A 20,269-nucleotide genomic window follows, 5' to 3' on the forward strand; every position below is an offset into this window, starting at 1 on the left:
CAGATTACTTACATGTTTGCTGTTGTTGGCTGGGATGGGTACATTTCATTAAGTTGGTGTTCACCAGAATTCCTGTTCTGTAATCAACACAAAACAATAAAATTTTAAAATACATATTCTATGTAATTAATTCTGTGTATTATCTAAAAGATATTCAGAAACTATGCTAACGGTTTTGAAGTTGTACGTTTTTTTTATACCAAATTTGTAATCACCACTACAAAGTCAATTGACTGCCAGTCCATTTTCAAAGTTGTTTAAATGAATATGGTACCAAAGAAAGAACGTTCAAACTTTTTTACTGTTTGAAAATAAGAAATTACAATACATTTAATGTTAACTGTGGAAAAAACAGTAATAACATGAACAACAATGTCATGATCACCACTCTGCAGATCCATCAGAGGGACCAGCATTGTCCTCCCATGATATACTACACTATCTATAACTCACAGTCTGTTGCTCATTAACCTCACTATACTGTCTATATAGACCTCTGTGTTTTAGTCTTATTTTTGGTTTGTTATTTTGCATGTTTGTGAAGCCGACACCGACATCTGTTCAGAGTTCCTGTGCTCATGTTTGGATTTACACTGTCTTGGATTATTTTGATATTTGCTGTTAAATAAACTTGCTGCAAGTTAATTCATACACACCATAAACACTTTATAATTCTATGATTCATAAGTGTATATGGGAAAAATACCGCTTTTATGCAGATCAGTCTAAAATAACAACTTAGAAAAGTAAACTAACTGCATTTCTCTACAAGTATCTAATAAAAAATCTTCCGATTTTTCACAAATATATAATACAACAGCATGTAAATTAGTTAACAACCGAAGAAATAATAATTTATGCAAAACATAATTCTTTCTGAATACCGGTAAACTTACATCATGCGTGTCCTCTTCATCACTTGTGATTACAACTGGTCTGTTTAGAAAAAAGTAAAGACAATCCTCTTAACTGTTAAATTCACATGTTGGAATTTGGCATAAAGCACGAAATCTACCTGGCATAAATCAAATAATTTAAAAGACACATACAGTAGGACTTCAATTTGTGGTGCAACACAAGATGGATCAGCTCCAGCCTCGTTTAACCCATCTGCTTGAGATAGTTGTGTGGTCACACAATCCTGCTTGTGTACGAATGTAAAATCTGTTATTTGTTTGAAACATTTAGTAAAAGTAAATCTTTACAAGCATACTAACCTGTAAAGATAGTTCAATAGCCATCAGCACTGCTTCATCATCACTGGAACTGAAACACAAATTCCTATATTTTAACACACAACAAGCACATTCACCAACACGCTAGGGCACACAGTACCATACCTATTCTCTGATTGGCTGACCGAATCCTTCGATTCTTCCGAATTTTTGTTATCATCTTTGCTGTAAACATGGAATAAAAAAAGTTGTTGTATCTTTTCTAAAGGTACTCAACGCTTACATTAACAATAAGATAGAAACACAATTTACCATTTGCATATCTCAAGGTGTTCAGACAGATTCGAAAGCATGACGTGGCTTTTGCACGTAAAACACTGCTGCATGACAGCTGGAACCTAATGAATTGAAATTAATTAAACAAAACTTAAACATTTACATTATTCAGAAACTTTTACTACTGCGCTTAGCACATTGCACTTACATGTTCTTTAGGTTGCAGCTCTATTTGTTTCTGTAGGGGAATAATGTAAATTGGAGTCCGTTTTCCTTTGCAGTAATGTCTTACATAGGGAACCGAGTAGCCTGAAGGTGGCATTGGGATGTTGGTTAACTCCCTTCTACGGTCACTCCTGGCTAAGACGTACCCCCCTGCATCTCCAAGTAGTGGGTATTCCTGGTAAAGGCATTCAGTTAACTCTGAATGGCTGCCAGTGTTGCTTGAAAAAGTTACCAATTTGCGGCCCAGGCCACATTCCTCAAGAACCTGTGTGTCCTCAAGACTGGGCACAAAATTACTTTCTGGTTCTGAGAGACAAAAAAAATAATGGCTCCAGGGTACTTCTCTTTTCTTTTTCAGATATTTCCCCTTGGAGCCCCCCTGCTCTGTATTTGAGTTATATGGTCTAAAAAGCCTAGAAAGATTCATTTGTATGCCATCTTCCTTTGATGATTCTTGGCTGCTCAAAAAACCTGAGGTAGAGGGATAAGGCTGCCAACGGGTTGAGTTTGTCCTGAAGCACGATGGAGTGGATGTTAAAGTTGGGAGACGAGAGTGAGAGGGGGGAATAAGAGACGAAGATGTCCCTGGCAGGATGTCCCTGGCATGATGTCCCTGAGAGGATGTCCCTGGCAGAACGTCGCTGGCAGGGGTTCGTTGGGAAGAGGTCAATCTTTCTGCCAGTAAAGTGGTTGTTCTTTGCATCTGGCGAAGCAATTCGCGCATTTCTTCATCCGAGCTGTTAAAATACAAGCACAAATTTAAAATACAAATTATATGTCAGTCAATTTTTGTATTTCAATTCAAATAATTTGAGAGTCAGTCAAGAAGTAAGGAAAGAATAGCTGCTTATTATTATGAAATAATAGTGTTTTTACACGACGTATGTACACAAACAACCCATAAATGATGCTCTTACAAATCATTTTATTTTTACATTTAAATGTTCTTGTGTTTTTTCCCCTATGTTATAGTTCTGTGCTGCCTTTAACAGTAAGCGTTGTCTCTTAGCAAGTATTGTTGTGGTTTTGTATTTCCCTTCTTTATAGTGAAGTGAGTCTTGGGTTTTGATTGCAAAAGATACTATTTATTGATTAAGGCACGAAGTAACCGGGATCTCCATAATAAACCAAAGTACACCATGGCGGACCACAGTGGACAAGGGAAAAGCTCCTTTGAGCCATAAACCACAATAAAGAAGCTCCTTTGTCCTCACGCGGACGGCCCTTTATAGCAGTTCTTACACACACGCACACACAGGTCGTTATGTTAGGTCGCTGAAAGTCGGTTTAAATTGCATTTATTATGACTCATAAAATCTGAGTTTTTTATCGACAAACGGCATTTCCATCATATATAAACATTTTGAAGCGCTATACCTTCTTTCCCATGGATGAAAACTTGGCTTGTGTAAAACGAGGATGTGCATAATAGAGACAGTGCTTAGTAATATAACTATTTAAATTGGATTTTGTTTATGGTTATATTAATTTATGTTATTATATAATCGTTGTATTATACAAACGATTTGTTGAATGTTGTTGTATGTTAATTTAATTCAATAAACAATTTGCTGATTGAGTCCTGTAGTTAGGTCACATTTTAAGAAACCGAATGGGACATTGACATCTAGCGGTTGAGATCGCTATAGCAGTCTTATTTCAAAATACTGAAGAGACTAGTTTGGGCAAGTGACGTCTTTCTCGGTTTCTTTTGCAAGTTATAAGAAGTAATCTACAGGCAAAGAGTATACATAACATGATGCGAAACTCCAGTGCTTTTTGTGTACCACCACTAGTTGGCGCTTCGCTTGCGCTTCTGACATTTTGGAGTGAGATACTGACTGGACACCACAGCAGAGATATACACTCACCGGCCACTTTATTAGGTACACCTTTCAAGTACAGAGTACCGAGTTGGACCCCCTTTTGCCTTCAGAACTGCCTTAATCCTTCGTGGCATAGATTCAACAAGGTACTGGTAACATTCCTCAGAGATTGTCCATATTGACATGATAACATGATTCGCGTCATGGGAGGGGCTTCTGCCGCTCGCTCACGGCCCTACTAGAGCAAGCTTCTCATTGGTTAACGCGGCGCGAAAGTTCAGATTTTTCAACTCGCGCGTTTCGCGTCATTCGCGCCGCAAGTAGGTCATGGCGACTTTGCATTAACTTAAGATGTAAATCACTCGCGCTTAACGCTTCATTTGCGTTTGGCGTGAACACACTATGAAGTAAGGGGCGTATCGCGTCATCGCGACTTTTAACGAGCTTCCTTCGTTCTCCGAAAGTTGAACTTTAACTACAACTATTAACAGCATTACTAAAGCAAACTAGAATGTTAATATTAATATTCTATTAATATTCTATTAATATGCTATTAATATTCTATTAATATGCTATTAATATTTACGCACAATTTCATGCACACCACCCTTGCACAAGCAGGTGAGAGAGATGCGCCGGCTAAATACTGACACGACGTGTTATAACATAAAATGCTTTACGCCCTCTGTCGGAATAAAAAAGTGGTAACCCCAGCACCTCCAAGGAAAAGTTAAATTTAAAATAAATCGATTCTGAGAAAAGATCAGTCGATTTTTAAACCTTTTAATAAAGAATTACTGTAGAATCGAAAGTGAACTACTCCCGGAATATTTTGGCGCCGGCCGGTTGTTAGTCCACAACGAGACATGGTGTGAACAGTAGATTACATTAGGCTAATAGGTCTTGTTTTATTAATACTACGTTTACTAATCTGTGCAAATTTGATGAGGTAGGCATATTTCCGCAAAGTATGGGCAGTAGACTATAACTTAATTTTCTGCTTTTTCTATCACATATAGTTGGGTACAAAATGTTTAGTAATGTGCTTTAAATTTGGTCACGAAATCTGATGTGGTTACTGGTAAAACACATGGGGAAAGGAGACTTATTACCTTTGCGGTTGATCCTTGTTATCCATTTTTTCGGTTAAGATTCGGGCTGAATTATGTGCTTGCTCCTAAAAAAGAAACAAACCAGGTTGTTCACAAACAGTACACACAATGCAAATAACGTTAGATCGAAATAATGTGGGTTATGTAATATAAAGTATCAAAATGCAAGCCACATAGCCTACCTCTTTTTCCACGTTGTAGCTCTTCTAAATTATTCAACCTCTTATAACTGAAAAAAATTAACTTCCTCCCGCCTCAAATGGAAAAGCTTGCTCTATTGGTTAAGATGTTTGTGAAGCATAACCGCGTCCTCTGGACATACTTGAAAATGAGAGGTCAGTCGCTATTGGTTAATATGGTCCTTTCTTAAAAGTGGCATCCAATGAAACACAGTTTAATTAAAAAAATGCATATTATAAATTTTGTTGTTAAGAATCTACCTTGACATGCGTTTCAATTTCTTTTTTAATCTCATTGATATTTTATTAAAATACCTATTCTTCTTAAACCCTGGCCTTTTCTTGAACAATAAGCTCATGAAGGTGAAAAAGAGGCGTGGTTGTCCTCTCAAAATACAATTAATCAATGTCCCAACATGTCTGTAATATATATAAAATTACAATATTTGTATGATGCTAAAATAATTCTCCATCTTTGGGCTGAGTTTTGCTAAAAAAATAACTGAATTTAAAAGTTTCGTATCAGGTGCTGTGGCTCATAGTTAGGACGTATGTCTCTCGAGAATGAGAAGTGATGGTTCGAATCCCGCAAGGTGCAGGTGAGCATAATAATTTTAGTCATGATTAAAAACTACCAACATTTGAATCCTGTTAATAGGAGTAATTTTAACATTTGTTAAGTTTGTTATTATGTTTTTTACGTTTATTGGTAGTATTATGTAGGCTATTATTATTTATATATCACCAACGACCATGCTACGAAACCACAGTGTCCACAAAATTGCTTTTTTTCCTATATACTCCAGTAAGGTAGAACCACACTAAAAATTCAAATATCGTAATACAATAAGTTCTACATAAACATGGTTTCTACATGTTCAAGAACCTCTAACTGGTAAATTGGAATATATATTTACATTTAGTCAATTAGCAGACGCTTTTATCGAAAAGCGACTTACAGATGAGGAAACATTGGAAGCAATTATAACAACATAGGCAACAAAATACATAAGTTCATCAAAACTAGTTCTTTAAAGCCTAGCACAGTATACAAAGCTAAGAATACTGAGTATATATATTATAAATAATAAGACAGAAAAGAATGAGAGGTTGAAATCAAACAGCTACATATTGACGGAAGAGATGCGTTTGAGGCGTTTTTTGAAGATGGCAACAGAGTCTGCTGATCTTGTAGCAGCAGGCAGATCATTCCACCAATGTGGAACAGATCCAGAGTGAGCGGTCCATCCCAAAAAGGAAAAAAAGTCACTCGAGAGTTTTTTTCCCCTTTTTTGGATGGTATCACTAGTCGTTGTTCATTTGCAGAACGCAGGGATCTGTCAGGAACATGCATTAGCGAGTGGAGATATGATTGTGCAGACCCGGTGGTGGTCTTGTAGGCCAGGAGCTTTATGCAGGCGGCAACAGGGAGCCAGCCAGAAGCGCATTGCAATAATCCAGTTTGGACAGGACAAGAGCCTGGACTTGCGTAGAGTGCTCTGATAGGAAAGGTCTAATTTTCCTAATGTTGTAGAGGATGAATCTACAGGACCGGGTGATGCTGGCAACATGGCTTGAGAGGTTACGCTGATCATCAATTACCACCCCCAGGTTTCTGGCAGTGCTGGACGGTGTAATAGCTGATGAGCCCTAGTTGAAGAGAGAGGTGTATGATGATATGTATATGTATGTATATGTAGACCTATATGTATATGTATAAGTGTATGTATGTATGTAGCCTATGTATGTATGTATATATATTTATATGCATTAACTATAACAACTGTTTAAAAGTACAGTAATTGGAGTAAAACAAAAGCATACAGAATTGTAACTAATGTAAACACACTCACAAACACAAACAAATTCACATCTTTCTTTCTAATCAAGGCTAGTGTTGTGCACTTATCTTACTGATGTCATATTTTTCCAGCAGTGAGATTTATACAAACATAAACATGTGCAGTATGAGAACATTCTCAACAATTTTTTAAATGAACAATGGCACAAAAATATATAAATTAAAGCTGCAAGCAGCATTTAGCGGGTTCAAGCACTTTTAAGGCATCTAAAGCATCTTTGCCTTCATCAAGTAGGCCGAGGACTCTCATCCTAAAACAACCAAGTGGACTATACTCCCAACGCCTGAAAAATGATAGATACGGTCAGCAACGGTTCATAGACACTAAATGCCTAATTGCATTGAGTTGCTGACATGTGACTGGCTGAGTAACTATTTGGGTTTACATGCAATTAAACTGGTGTGCATAATAAAGGTGTGTGTTAAGTTTAGCAAAACAGCATCTTACAACCAGCAGACATGTTCTATATTTATAGATGTGTAAACATGGAGCAGCGTGTAATGATTAATGCATTACATGTCTAACACTGTGTTCCTGTGAGACAGGAAACGTATCCCTTGTCCGGTCACCATCATATTTGCATGCGTGTTTAGTGTAATAAGATGTATGATTGTACTTAATGGCAAGTCAACTGGATTATTCGTTAAGGAGTAGCGAACTTTCAGGTACACCGTTCACTTGAATATAATAAAGGAGCCTGTAATGGTCATGCAAATGAAAAAGTTGACGATTTTTTTTATAGTTATTGATCAGGAGAGTCCAGAGAATTGTACTGTGGTGGAAATTTTGAAATCGCTTGAAAAACCTATGACAAGTTTGCAAAAGTAGGTTCTTAACATCATCACAGATAACTCACAAACTGTTTGTGTCATGATTCTGCTGCATCATGTCATGTTTCTCTTAGTATAGTGGCAGGATCATGACAGAACCTCATGTTTAATGTGGAGAGGCAATTATTGTTGTCATTGCCTTCCATATACGCTCTCTCCGGGTCTCAGTCTCTGTTCCCATCCTCTCGTTATTAATTAATGCCTACACCTGTTTCCTTCTTGATTTGCTCCCTTATTTAATGCCCTTGTGTCTTCTGTCTTGTGCTGGTTCATTGTGGTTTGTGTGGTGAGTTCCTGTGTTATGTTAGTTTAGTCATGTGTAGTTTATGGCAAAGAGTTAATTTAAGTTTTGTTTCAGTGTAGTTCGTCATGTTATGTAGACATGTTTTGTTTTATTACTTGTTAAATTATCTGTTAACCCCTTACCCGCTGTCTGCACCTGGGTCCTCTCTCCGTGTCTCACCACTCGAGAACCATGACAGTTTGATCGACATCAATGGTTCAAGAGCCAAATTTGATCGGAATTATGAGATCTTTCATATGATATCGATAGTTTGTATAAATGTCACGTGATACACAATTGTTAAGGCAACCAAGCACACGTTAATTTAGCCATTTATACTGTTAAAGCGCCACCTAGTGTTCCATCGCCGCTGTATTTCAAGTACACCTGGCTGCAGGCTGCAGTACGGGGCGGTGCTAAATATGGGGGTGGAGATCAAGGTTGTGCTCCGCTCCCTACGCGTCTCATTGTCAATGGGTGGGGTAATATTAAGGGCTCATTGGTCAATGGGTGCGGCAATATTAAGGGCTCATTGGTCAATGGGTGGGGTAATATTAAGGGCGGGTCTATGTGTCGTCTCGTCCTAACCTCGCCTCATTGGTTAAACACATGTAACGACGTCGATTCTTCTTCAGTCTGTATCATTTCCGCTATATCTAGCATCACGGTGAGTACACGGTCTGTATTTGCGCGGTTTTTTTCATAAGGTTTAATCCCCATGTATAATGAACTTGATTGTCATTGATAAACAATTCAATAGTTCAGATGCAAAACCCTCACATCATTAACTTGTGATGTTGAGTCAATGTTTTTTATACATAGCAGTCGGAAATGTATGTTATTAATGGATAAAAATTGTTTTTGTTTAAAAGAAACGACGTCTGATTGACTCTCCAGATAACAAAAATAAAATCACTGTAATGAAAGTTGTTAACAAATCTGATAAAATTCTGATCCACTTTCTGTAGCCCACTTATTTCTGTTTGATGATCCTTTTGCCCTTGTTTCTCATTGATAACATGCATAAAACCGTGTTAACCAAAGGGGATTGTTAGAAATTGTTAACGGAATGCAGCAAGTGCCGAATTTTATTCAAATCCTGCTGTGGATTTGTTGGCAATGGCAAACGTGGTGTCCTGCATGGTTTTTATGGCAGCATAGAGGACCCAGTCAGCTGTTTTACTTGCCACTAATTTAATGTGTAGAAACATTACATTTATTTGTTAATTGTTCATCGTTGTCATTTTGTGTTGGTTATATATGCTTATGTTTTCGTTTTTTATATTCATATACATTTTAATAATTTGTTGTAATTGAAATGAAGTGAATGATGTAATTCAGTAATTGTGTCTGCTTGTTTTTTATAGACAAGGAACATTGAAGCTATGTAGTTATGTTAGTTTTCGCAAAGGATACGCCAAAATGAGAAACTATGGAAGGATTTTTCGGTCAGAATATAAACTAAAAGTCTAAAACTAAAAGTTTTAAACCAAAACTAAAAGGTCAAAATTTGAAACTAAAAGTCGAGGTTGAAAATGAATTCGGTATATAGGATTGGGCATTTTGTATGTAGGTTTAAATCATTTAGCCATTTAGGTTTGAGGATTTGGGGATTTAGGATTGGGCATTTGAGGAATGTATTCAAATTAGGAGGCGCGGCCCAAATACCGGGGTCATGCGCGCGCGAGTCCAATGAAACGGTCTATAAATCTGTGGCATGTGTTTTCTTTTTTTTTGCAGACTCCAACCCAGTAGGTGGTGATAATGCGCCAGTGCAACCCGCCATAAAACCAAGAAGATTTGGAAAGACTTCTTCACGATGTAAGCAAGAATGACTGCGATAGCAAGGTAGGTTCAATAATGCATTCCACCCTGTGCAAAAGTAGACTGACTCGTGATACTGCCTCATAATTAGTTGGCGTCTAAACCGCGTGCAGAACGCTAGTCGCATTGTTTTCTCCCCAAAGCACCTGAGCATGCGGTCTCCTCGCGTCTTTCGTTGCTAATCAACATGGGCCACTGTTGCCGTTTAGACGAGTAGGTATTAACAGAGGACTAGATTATTATTATATATAAGATAAACTCGATTTATTAATCATGTATTCATCTGTGTCTCCATGAACAAATTGTGAATCTGATCAATTGGTTCTTGTTACATGTACCGCTCAATCGTTCCAAACAGTTAATGGTTTCCTAATAAACTGCGTCCGAAATCGCATAATACACTACATACTGACTAATTACCGACGTATCAACTGTTATTTTTTATATATATTTAATATTATTATATATATATAATATTGTTCAGCTGCAACAGCGGAGGCCACACTTCCACGACCGCACACATGGGGACGCACTTCTAGGACCCTCTTTTTTTTATTCAACTTTTTATTACTATTCCAACACAAATAACAGGGTAGCAATGATCATTATATTGACAATAGTAAAAGGGAAAAATTATCAAGACTTTCACATCAGGCTACATATGTATACAATACACAGTTATTTATTCATGTTTGTTTTAAATTATAAGTAAATTGAAATTATAATAAAAAATAAATAAAATCTATATGTTTCTTTATTTTGTATTTTGAACAGAGCAAGGAGGTAAATAAGAAAACATTGTGAATCCAACAATCATATTTATAATCTTGTGTTTTAATGCATTTCTTGTTTTAGTTCATTTTGCAAAATGTTTGGGAAAATATTCTTAATTCAGAGCAAAAATCTATAATGTTATGTTTCGAACCTACAACTCTACATTTATGGATATAGGTTTTTTCCAAGCAAGCACAGGATTCTTATAACATTGTCTACAATAGTGACACCAGTATTTGAAAATAGACATTGGACCATCTCTTTCTTAATAATCAAATTATTAAACGCTTTAAAAACCAGTAACGAAACGTCAGACCAAAATGACCTTGTAAATGTACAACTAAAAAATAAATGAACCACAGATTCATTTTCCTCACCAGAAAAAGAGCAATCTGGTTCAATATCCATAAACTTAGATCGAAACAATTTACAGGTGTAAAAGTTATAATATCTGGTCTGTTCAAAAATTCTTCATAAGGAAATATCAAGGGATACATTTGTTTCCATAAAGCTAAAGATTTCAGGGCAATACTATTTGTACAAATTAATGTTTTTCTAATGTGCCAATTATTGAATTTTTTGTCATGCAAGTCAACCCCATCTATAAATAACTTATGCATTTCTCCCATTAATCTAGAATATTGTAACGATGATTTAATAAGGTGTAAAAGTTTAGGAGATGTTTCTTTAATTAGCCTAAAATATTTTATGCGTGTAATATTAATATTGTTATCTAAGACAAATTTTTCATAACTAATTAAATTTCCATTATGTTCTATGAAGTGTGAAATAAAAATATTATTCTTAACACACTGTTTTTCGAAAATTGACCTTTTCTAAATAAAACATATAGGTTGTTCCACTTAATGCATTTTTGAGGCAAAGTTATGCTTGTAGTTCAATTTCCATGAATCCAGTGCTTGCTTATGAAAATTTGCTAGCTTGATGGGTAGTTTATTACATTTGAAATCACAACTCAACAAAAACTTAAGCCCACCACATCGGTCAAATAATACGTTTGAGATAAAAAAACCAAGGAGCATTTCTTCTAATCATGCATTTTTATAGCCAGGTAATTTTGCAAACCTGGTTAAGAGTTGTGAAGTCAATAGCATTGAAGCCTCCATCAGCGTAAGTTCTGAACATTGTTTTTCTTTTAATATATTCCGTCTTGTTTTTCCAAATAAATCTGAATAGAATAGTCAATTGCAGATATTGTTTTTTTCTAGGACCCTATTGTTTTGTGAATCGGAGTTCCAAGACCCCATTTTTTTGAGGACCGAAAAACAAAGCTAGTATTTGCGCCAAATTAAAATATTTAAGGTTTATAACACCCAAATACTTATTTTTTTACAATAAAACCTTATTGGTTAAGGTTGAATAATTACTGTAATCACTGGCATATTATAACATCAAGTTAAATAAACAAGTAATCATGGTATAGCCTTTCAGTCACCACATCCATGCAAAATTAAGACACAAGGGTGACGCTATGTGTAGATTTAAGACTGTGTAAATTTAATAAAATAACAAATGAACAATTAAAATTCTAAACACAAAAAACTGTTCATTGACTTCATCACTGAATTCTAAGGGAGAAAGAGAGAAGGAAATGAAATGAGGAACAACCAGTTGAACATTTCTAACGTTCTCATCTCATATTTCATATTTTAAAGATCTTACAGACCATGCTTTTTTGATACTTTGTCAATAAAGTCCCAATGAACTGAGAAAAATAATAATAAATGTAAGTTATCTGAATATAAATAATAATCATTTTAATATTTAAAGCTCAGATTTGCAGCAGTCTCTACCAATTGGATGTTTACAATTTAATAAAGCTATATGACAACAATTATGAAAAGAGGGCAATCTTTTCATAATTGTTTTAATATAGCTTTATTAAATTGTTTCACTTCACTGAAATAGAAAAATAGAGAAAATAACTGCTGGTTTAACAGACATACTGTTGATGCATACAAAACATTGGACATTTTGTAAGAAATTCTACTCTTACCTGTGATGATAAACTTGACCACACATGAAGGCCTGCTCAGCATCCTGCAGTGATAAACACTTAAGCTCAACCAGGCCATACATGAAGGCCTATCAAAAGAAAATGTTTAATTGAAATATAGGATTGTTGGATTATGTGTTTCTTGAGAAAAATAGTCCAATAGGTCAAGTTAAACAATTTAAGTTAATTTATCATATATAAATAAACATAAATAATGAAAAAATCTAGTATTGAACAATTTATTTAAATCTTTTTATACCATTGTATGTACTGAGCTGTGTAATTGAATAGACTAACTTTACGTTATTGGGGCAGATGCTACTCAACTTGACCCTGCTCAACCAATCACATCCCTGGCACGGGCACACAAATAGATTTTGGGACATTGAAGGCAGTAAAGGATACATCCATGCTGCCTTCAAAAATGTATCTGACGAAGATATCTCAGGAGATGGAAAGTAAAGCAAACATTTAATTCAGACACGTCTGGATGCCTTGCTACCTTGATATGCTGCCTCAGAAGGCAGGATTTTAGAGCTTTCGGATGCAGTAAACATTTTGAATTCCAATCAAAACACTCGTAAAAAAACAAAGACTGCATCCGAAAGCTCTAAAATGTCATGGTGGTAAAGCAAGACATGTCTTTAATCAATGTTTGCTTTACTTCCTATCATGGTGAGCAAAATAAGATTGTTTTCATGTATAGAGCAGCACGCTGCAAATTCAAAGCATTTTAAACATCCGGATGTTAATCTGCAAAGCTATATTTACTGTGGTTGAAGAGTTGAGATTATTTCTATAAATTGTTTATACTGAAATCAGTTTGTGTTTTTATTCATTTTCAAGCTTTCAGGTTAATCAACAGACTTATCGGCTTCTACAGTTTATTCACTCTCAGACAGAGCGACTTTTACAGCAATATGAAACACACCGGAATCAAATGGATATGGATTTTCTCTATACTCGTTATGAAAATCTCCTTTCTATTCTTGAAAGATGTGTCCAAAATGGTGTTTTAACAGAAATTGATGACATACTACACAGCATGCAAAGAGTATTGTACTTGTTGCAAGCCCAAACTCATGCAACTCATGGATTTAGGCCTGCCAGGATCAGAACTGGAGACAGAGGATGCCCATACTGGGACATTTCTCCTGAGCAGTTGGAATACCTTTTGGAATTTAATTTCACAGTAAAGCAAATCGCACAAATATTTTGTGTAAGTTATAGAACAATAAGAAGAAGAATGTCTGAGTATGGCTTGTCAGTACAAATGTATTACAGTGACATTACAGATGAGGACCTCAGACAACTTGTTTGTCATTTCATCAGAGAATGTCCTGACTCCGGAATAAAGCGAGTCAGTGGATACCTCAACAGTGTTGGACTGAGGTGAGTCTAATACAATGCCTTTTTTGATGTAAATTGACATCTTTCTTAAAAGAATGTGTTAATTATATTTAAACAATGATCAAGACACATGTAACTGTGGTAATTGTTGTATTCTTAATAACATAATGAAATTTGTTTTCAAGAGTGCAGCGGTCCCGAGTAATGGAAACGCTAAGAACAGTAGATCCAGTGGGTACTATATGTCGTGGACTAGGAATAAACATTATTCAGAGAAGAGTATACTCTGTTCCAGCTCCCATGGCATTATGGCATATTGACGGAAACCATAAGTTGATACGGTATTTTTTTTTTCATTTACAGTATGTTGCTTAGGTCAGTGCTTAAATGTTATGCTGTTAATGCATTTTAGACACCACAACTATGATTACTTTCAAAATATTCAGCTTCACATTTAATGTTAGTTATTGATAGGATACAAGAAGTCATTCTCATTCTTTATAAAGAACTACCCAAGATAGACATTCTTCAAGCAAAACACACCATTTCTGTTACTAACATTACTTGGCCTATTCTTTAATAAGACAGTAAAACAATGAATAAATCAACTTCATGTAATGAATTAAATGAAAAACATGTTTGTAACATTCATTTTACATTCACATCTGAAAGAGTAAGCTTGCGTTACTGCGTTACTTCCCCAAATATGAATTTCCTGTCATCAGTTAACTTTATATTATAATAAATAAGTTCATCTTCATAACACAAGTGAAGCAACAAGATAGCTTACTCTTTGGCTGTGCTGTGTCAAGAGTACATTACAGCTTAGTTTGTATTGTCCCAGCAACCTCTTTAGCTATGATGACTTATTTATGATACACCACTAGCCTCAAGTTCCTTACTGCTTTCATAAAACTTAACTGTTACCATAAAATATAAATATTGAAGCCAAAAAAATAGCTCCAGTCCAATTTTCATGAAGTTAAATCACCAAAAGCCTGTAAAAATAGTCCCCGTACCATGAACAACAACAAAATGTTGCCTTTGCGTCATACTATGGAGATTAAGTAATACATAATAGCAACTATTCTGTGTTGTCAGATAAGTTCTTTGAACAAATATAGCATCTTATCTCTCTTAACATAACTTTGCTTTCCATCCATTCTCCCTGCATTTATGCATTAGAATGACATAGAATAACAAAAACTTCAGTAGTGAAGGCTTGCATAACTTGTGAACACAGATCTAGATGGAACTGGCAAATGCTGTAAGGGGTATGATTTTTTATTATTAACATAGGACTGACCTGAAGTATGTTTTTGTTGGTAACCATTAGTAATTTAAATATTTTTTTTTAATATTCTTTGGCCAGGCAGACAAGCTGTACAACAAATTCAACTTGTCCTTATTTGCCATAACTATTTTAGAGACTTTCAATCATATATCACTAAGAGGGAAAACTTTTTATTTATATAGATTAAACCAACATGTTAACAACAACATATCAAATCGCGTTCAAAACATAAAAACATGTTTAAAACATTAAAATTAAAAACAAAGTGTTCTTTAAGACACAAAGCAAAGATACTGAGAAGTACTTTTTCCATTTTCTGGGTTGGTTGATGCACCGGGGACCCAACTATAGGACCTAACCACAGAGGTGTATGATTTTCATGAAATGTTCCTTTTAAGAAAATCACCTCCGCACATTTAAAGTAGGAAACTAGATACAGAGATGGCGACAAATAGCCTTTGGACTGTCATTTTAAATTAACCTTTAAAATCTAATTATTGGGTTTTGAATATATAGACCGAAATCATTAAGATTTATTTAAATGGAATTTTATTTCATTACAAATTAATTGTATTTCAAGAATGAATTGTTTACAATGTTAGGATAAGTGATATAGATTTTCAAAGACTTGATTTTTTTATTTGGTCACACAAGAGCTTCTTATCCTACTCAAAATAATGTCTTGTTTGTAGATGGAGAATTGTGATCCATGGTGGGATAGATGGGTACAGTAGAAAAGTCATGTTCTTGCATGCAAGTGACAACAACAGAGCCTCGACTGTTCTGTCTTTATTTGTTGCTGCTGTGCAGCTCTTTGGGGTACCTAAAAGAGTTCGTAGCGATAAGGGTGGAGAGAATGTTGAGGTAGCACGATTTATGCTTGAGCATCCAGATAGAGGAACAGGTAATTTTTAATAATTTTTTTTTTATTGAGCATACTTAATATAAAATCATATTAAAAGACAATCCTATTTCATGATTGCTTCTTTTTCCTCTTGATTAGGAAGTTTTATTACCGGACGAAGCGTACACAATCAACGAATTGAAAGACTTTGGAGGGATGTTTGGTGTGCAGTGACCGTTAACTATCATTCTGCACTCCAACATCTCTCCAGTGCCGGTGCTCTGAATCCTGACAGTGAACTTGATATGATTTGTCTTCATTATGTGATGCTTCCAAGAATCAACATGCATATCCAGCTCTTTAAGCAAGCATGGGATCGGCATGCTATTTCCACAGAGCATGGGAGGTCACCACAGCAGCTTTGGATTGAAGGACAGTTACTGAACATGGATCAAATTTGTAACCCACTTTCCGAGCAGGTCTGTTAATTAAGCTATTTTCAAATGCCCTTTTTATCTACACTAAAACATTTCTTATTATACACTAAATTGCCAAACGTTTTGGGAAGAGTTTGTTCTATTCCATCATGACAATGCCCCTGTGTGACATTCAGAAATAAAACATTGATTCAGTCAATGTGGAAGAACTTTAATGCTCTGCATAAAGCCAAGTTCTGAACCCCTTTGAACACATTTGGTGTGACTTTAAATGCAGACTTCGAGCAAATACACATCACTCCACACCAATGGCTTGTGCACATGAGTCATCATTTTGAGACAGGAAAAAGTGCTTTATTATGTATGTAATTACGTTTCTATAAATTGCATTGTAAGGACTATTTTGGCATTGTAGGAAACAGTTTTTAAAGCACCTTTTATAATCCAATTTTTACCCCGATGTACAAGCCATCGATGTGAAGTAACAAGTTTTTGGCTTATAAGTCTCATTTAATGTCAGAACAGCTGGGATCAGGAATTGGCTTAATGCTGATGTTTTCTACAGTGATTAAATCAATTTAATTTATCAATCTTGTCCCATACTAACTAGCATTGTCATGAAGGTGTTCATTGTGCTCTAGTTTTATATAGCCTTTATGATGTGTGAATCATATTTTTATTTTGCCAAGGTGCTAAACTTTTATTTCAAACCTGTTTTAATTTGATGATTGCAAAATATCTTAAATATCAGAGAATATGGTGTTCATAATCATAGTGACTCTGACAAAACATACAGCTTAAGACTAGACCCGTAATGTTTCTTGAGTTGATAGCTTTCTAGTTCATACTTTAAACATATTAAGCGTTTTCACTCAGTGACGTACACCCAGTATATGTTTGCATCTAAATAAATATTTTACGCTCTTCTAGACATATTTGGAGGAGCACAGCATTGACTGGGAGGGACCAACACCAGTGGACAGTGATGACATTATTGAAGTTCCCCCACCACCTGAAAATCTGCACAGTGCAGTTTTTCAGTTTCTTCGAGAAAGAGTTGATCCACTTGGCGCTAGCACTTGCTTTGGAATTGACATTTTATTAGAGACATTACGGATGTCAAGGGAGCAGTTTGATCATTTTTAACATGCATTTAAGGGAAGGTTACCATAGCCTTGTCAGACACAATAATTGCAGCAGTATGTATTGTGAAAATCTGTAAATAGATTGATTTAGACTATCAATACTTTTCTATTTGATGTTAAAAATAATTTCCTTAAGTAGACTTTATACTTATCTTTATACTTTATACAAAATCAAAGACGGTATATTTAAAGACGTAACAGAGACTAAACTAACACTGATTTAAAAACCTATGGATTTATTGATTATTATCAATAAAACAATATTTTGAAACCGTTTGAAATGTTTAATCAATATTGTAAACTTTAAATGCCTTAATCACATACTTGGTTTTGAATCACGCATCTGATGACGTATGGTCTGACGTCATGACTTACGAACGAGGTCAGCACCACGATCTTTCGACCACACAGAGCTTTTGCTTTCCAATCAGGGAAATTTCCTATTTAAGAAAACAGCGCTATTTTATCAAGAGTTTAATCCATTTGACCGATTGTATTGTTCAGCATATATACGCGCGCGCGCATTTGCATTGAATTTTGGTCACAAGTATTTAAAAAGTGTTGTTGTGCTAAGTTAGCAAGTCAGCCATGTAAGTTTCATATCGGTAGGCAAACAGTATATGTAAACCGATAAACTGTTTGAGGTACCTTGATAATTTATTGACTGATTATATGTTAGCAATTGTGTTCTGTGTACATGCTTTGACTTACTCCATAGCTTTCAGTATGAGTCTTAGTCTTTTCTCAGGAACTCTTTTAAGGACGACTTACAACCCAGGGTGAATAGTTTTAATGAAAACTCTTAATGCCTAATATGATATTCTAGTTAGGTTTAGTTAAGAGAAATATATCTGCTGAGTTTTGTTTTCACCAATACACAATAACTGTATATTAAGTCAAATAAATTGACAATTTTAAATAAGTCTACATGTACACCTGTTAACCGAAACTCTTGTGTGCCTATGTCAGACTGCCGTCAGACGGAACTAAGCCTGACAGGTTGGGAAGGACATCTGAAACCTGAATTGTCTTGACATCAGAAAAATGACTGAACTGATCAGATCACTGAAACGGTAAGCGGTGAATATGTGGAGGTTATAATAAACAATGCAAAAGAGTTTATATTTAAGTTAATATAATTGTGTATGCATTTAATTTGGAGCTTACATTAGTGGGTGATATTACATATTTTATGTTAATAACGAAATGTCTTTCGATCAGTTGATCTGTTTTGATTACTTTTGTCTTTGTGTGTTCACCTATGAGGGGGGGGCGTGCTGCTCAAGTCAATATACACTGCATCAGAAGACACAGTCGCTCTGACTCCTGTTTATTTCCCCTCATCAGGCGGTGAGGGTGCTACAAATACCCTGACACACCGGTGCAATGGAGAATCATCTCATCCTCAAAGAGAAGATGACTGAAGAGACAGTAGTGGTGGTCTTCAGGAGACACACCGCCACCAACTTCATGACAGTGGAAGGAGTCAGCCACTTCAGATCCCTGACTCACATGGGTGATGGTGAAAAAGGCCCAGCAATGACTCCTCTCCTTATTTTGGAGATAACTGAGGAAGTATGGAATAAGCGCTGCAATCTTCATCTTATTCTACACCTGATCTTTGGACAGCATCTCAACTGTTTACAACACAGCCTTGTGTGACCACTGCTTCACCCAAACCGCAAATCTCTGCAGAGGGTGCTACAAACAGGCCATCACATTGTTTGAGCTGAGCTTCTCTTCCACCAGGACATCTACAGAAGGATGGGTGTGAGGAACGCTCAGAGGGTCTTCGGTGACTCCAGTCACATTAGTGATGTACTCTTCTTTCTGCTACCATTAGACAGTCCTCAGCATATACTCACAAATCCACTGAACAAAAATAGTTATAGTTTAATAATGTAATATCATATATTCAAATCAAGTCAAAAGTTTACGTCACCTTTGCAGAACCTGGAAAATGCAGAGCATTTGGGAAAAATGAGAGGTATTTTGAAAGTGAAGATTTATTTTTAATACTCTTTCCTGCCCTGAACAACTTATTTCGCAAAAGAAATGTTAACACAAAGTTCACACCAAAGAACAATAAAAGAAATACATTGCTACATGAAAAATGAACAAAACTATATGTACATCAAAAAACATTGAGAGGTTTACACACACCTGACTTCAATGAATGGTGTTGACTTCTTGAGCATCACTGAATGGTTCTTTCGATTGTAATATTTGTGTATGATCAATGTAAAAAGATGAATCTCAACAACATACAGTTACTGTTGGACATACATCAAGTATACAGAAATAATGAAAAAGCAAAGATTCTGGATTAGGCTACCTCTTAAATGTTCTACATTTTCCAGATTCTGCTAGAAGAATGTAAACTTTTGAGTTCAACTGTATTGATAAATGTTACATGATGTATTGTGTATGTTTGTGTCCAAACTCTGTCCTGGAGGTGCTGAACAGTTTAGTTGCAACCTTCCTCTGCAAACCTGCAAGGAGGCTCTACTTTATAGTCTGCATATACTGTTGAGTTTGAGAAAACTACAACCCGTGAATACTTTTGGAACAGCTGTCTTCTCATGTTAATAAAAACTTTCAATGTATTAATGTTAGTAAATAACAGATATCATTTTTTTATAATACTAAATTCAAACGTTACTTCTGAATTGTCTGGAACGCAGAATAAGGTGAGTTAGATTCGGGGCACAATCCAGCTATAAGCTTGTAAAAATGTAATTGGTACAATTTTAATATACTTTAAGTTGTTCCACTTTAGCACACAAAAGTGGGCTAAATAGACTTTAAATTTTACT

At 35.5% G+C, this 20,269-nt stretch overlaps 2 protein-coding genes across 2 annotated transcripts in view; one reads left to right on the top strand and one right to left on the bottom strand.

Moving 5' to 3' along the window:
• LOC306890658 (flavin reductase (NADPH)-like) overlaps window positions 1-20,269 on the bottom strand; it is a 43,957-nt gene that overhangs the window by 21,863 nt on the left and 1,825 nt on the right. The gene's annotated exons all lie outside the window — the stretch shown is intronic.
• LOC306908132 (uncharacterized protein) lies at window positions 9,519-20,067 on the top strand. The gene is made up of 7 exons (XM_079480735.1): window positions 9,519-9,616; window positions 13,230-13,775; window positions 13,919-14,074; window positions 15,720-15,931; window positions 16,031-16,350; window positions 17,239-18,526; window positions 18,801-20,067. Exons 1-6 carry the CDS (start codon window positions 9,600-9,602, stop codon window positions 17,452-17,454), a joined length of 1,467 nt encoding a protein of 488 aa, XP_079336861.1. The 5' UTR covers window positions 9,519-9,599; the 3' UTR covers window positions 17,455-18,526; window positions 18,801-20,067.

This window comes from Barbatula barbatula (genome assembly GCF_947034865.1).
Source record: "Barbatula barbatula genome assembly, chromosome: 2".
NCBI lineage: Eukaryota > Metazoa > Chordata > Actinopteri > Cypriniformes > Nemacheilidae > Barbatula > Barbatula barbatula.

Coding starts and splice junctions, on each gene's coding strand:
- LOC306908132 (XM_079480735.1), top strand. Junction 14,075..15,719: donor GGAAACCATAAGTTGATACG/GTATTTTTTTTT, acceptor TCTTGTTTGTAG/ATGGAGAATTGTGATCCATG. Junction 16,351..17,238: donor GTAACCCACTTTCCGAGCAG/GTCTGTTAATTA, acceptor ACGCTCTTCTAG/ACATATTTGGAGGAGCACAG.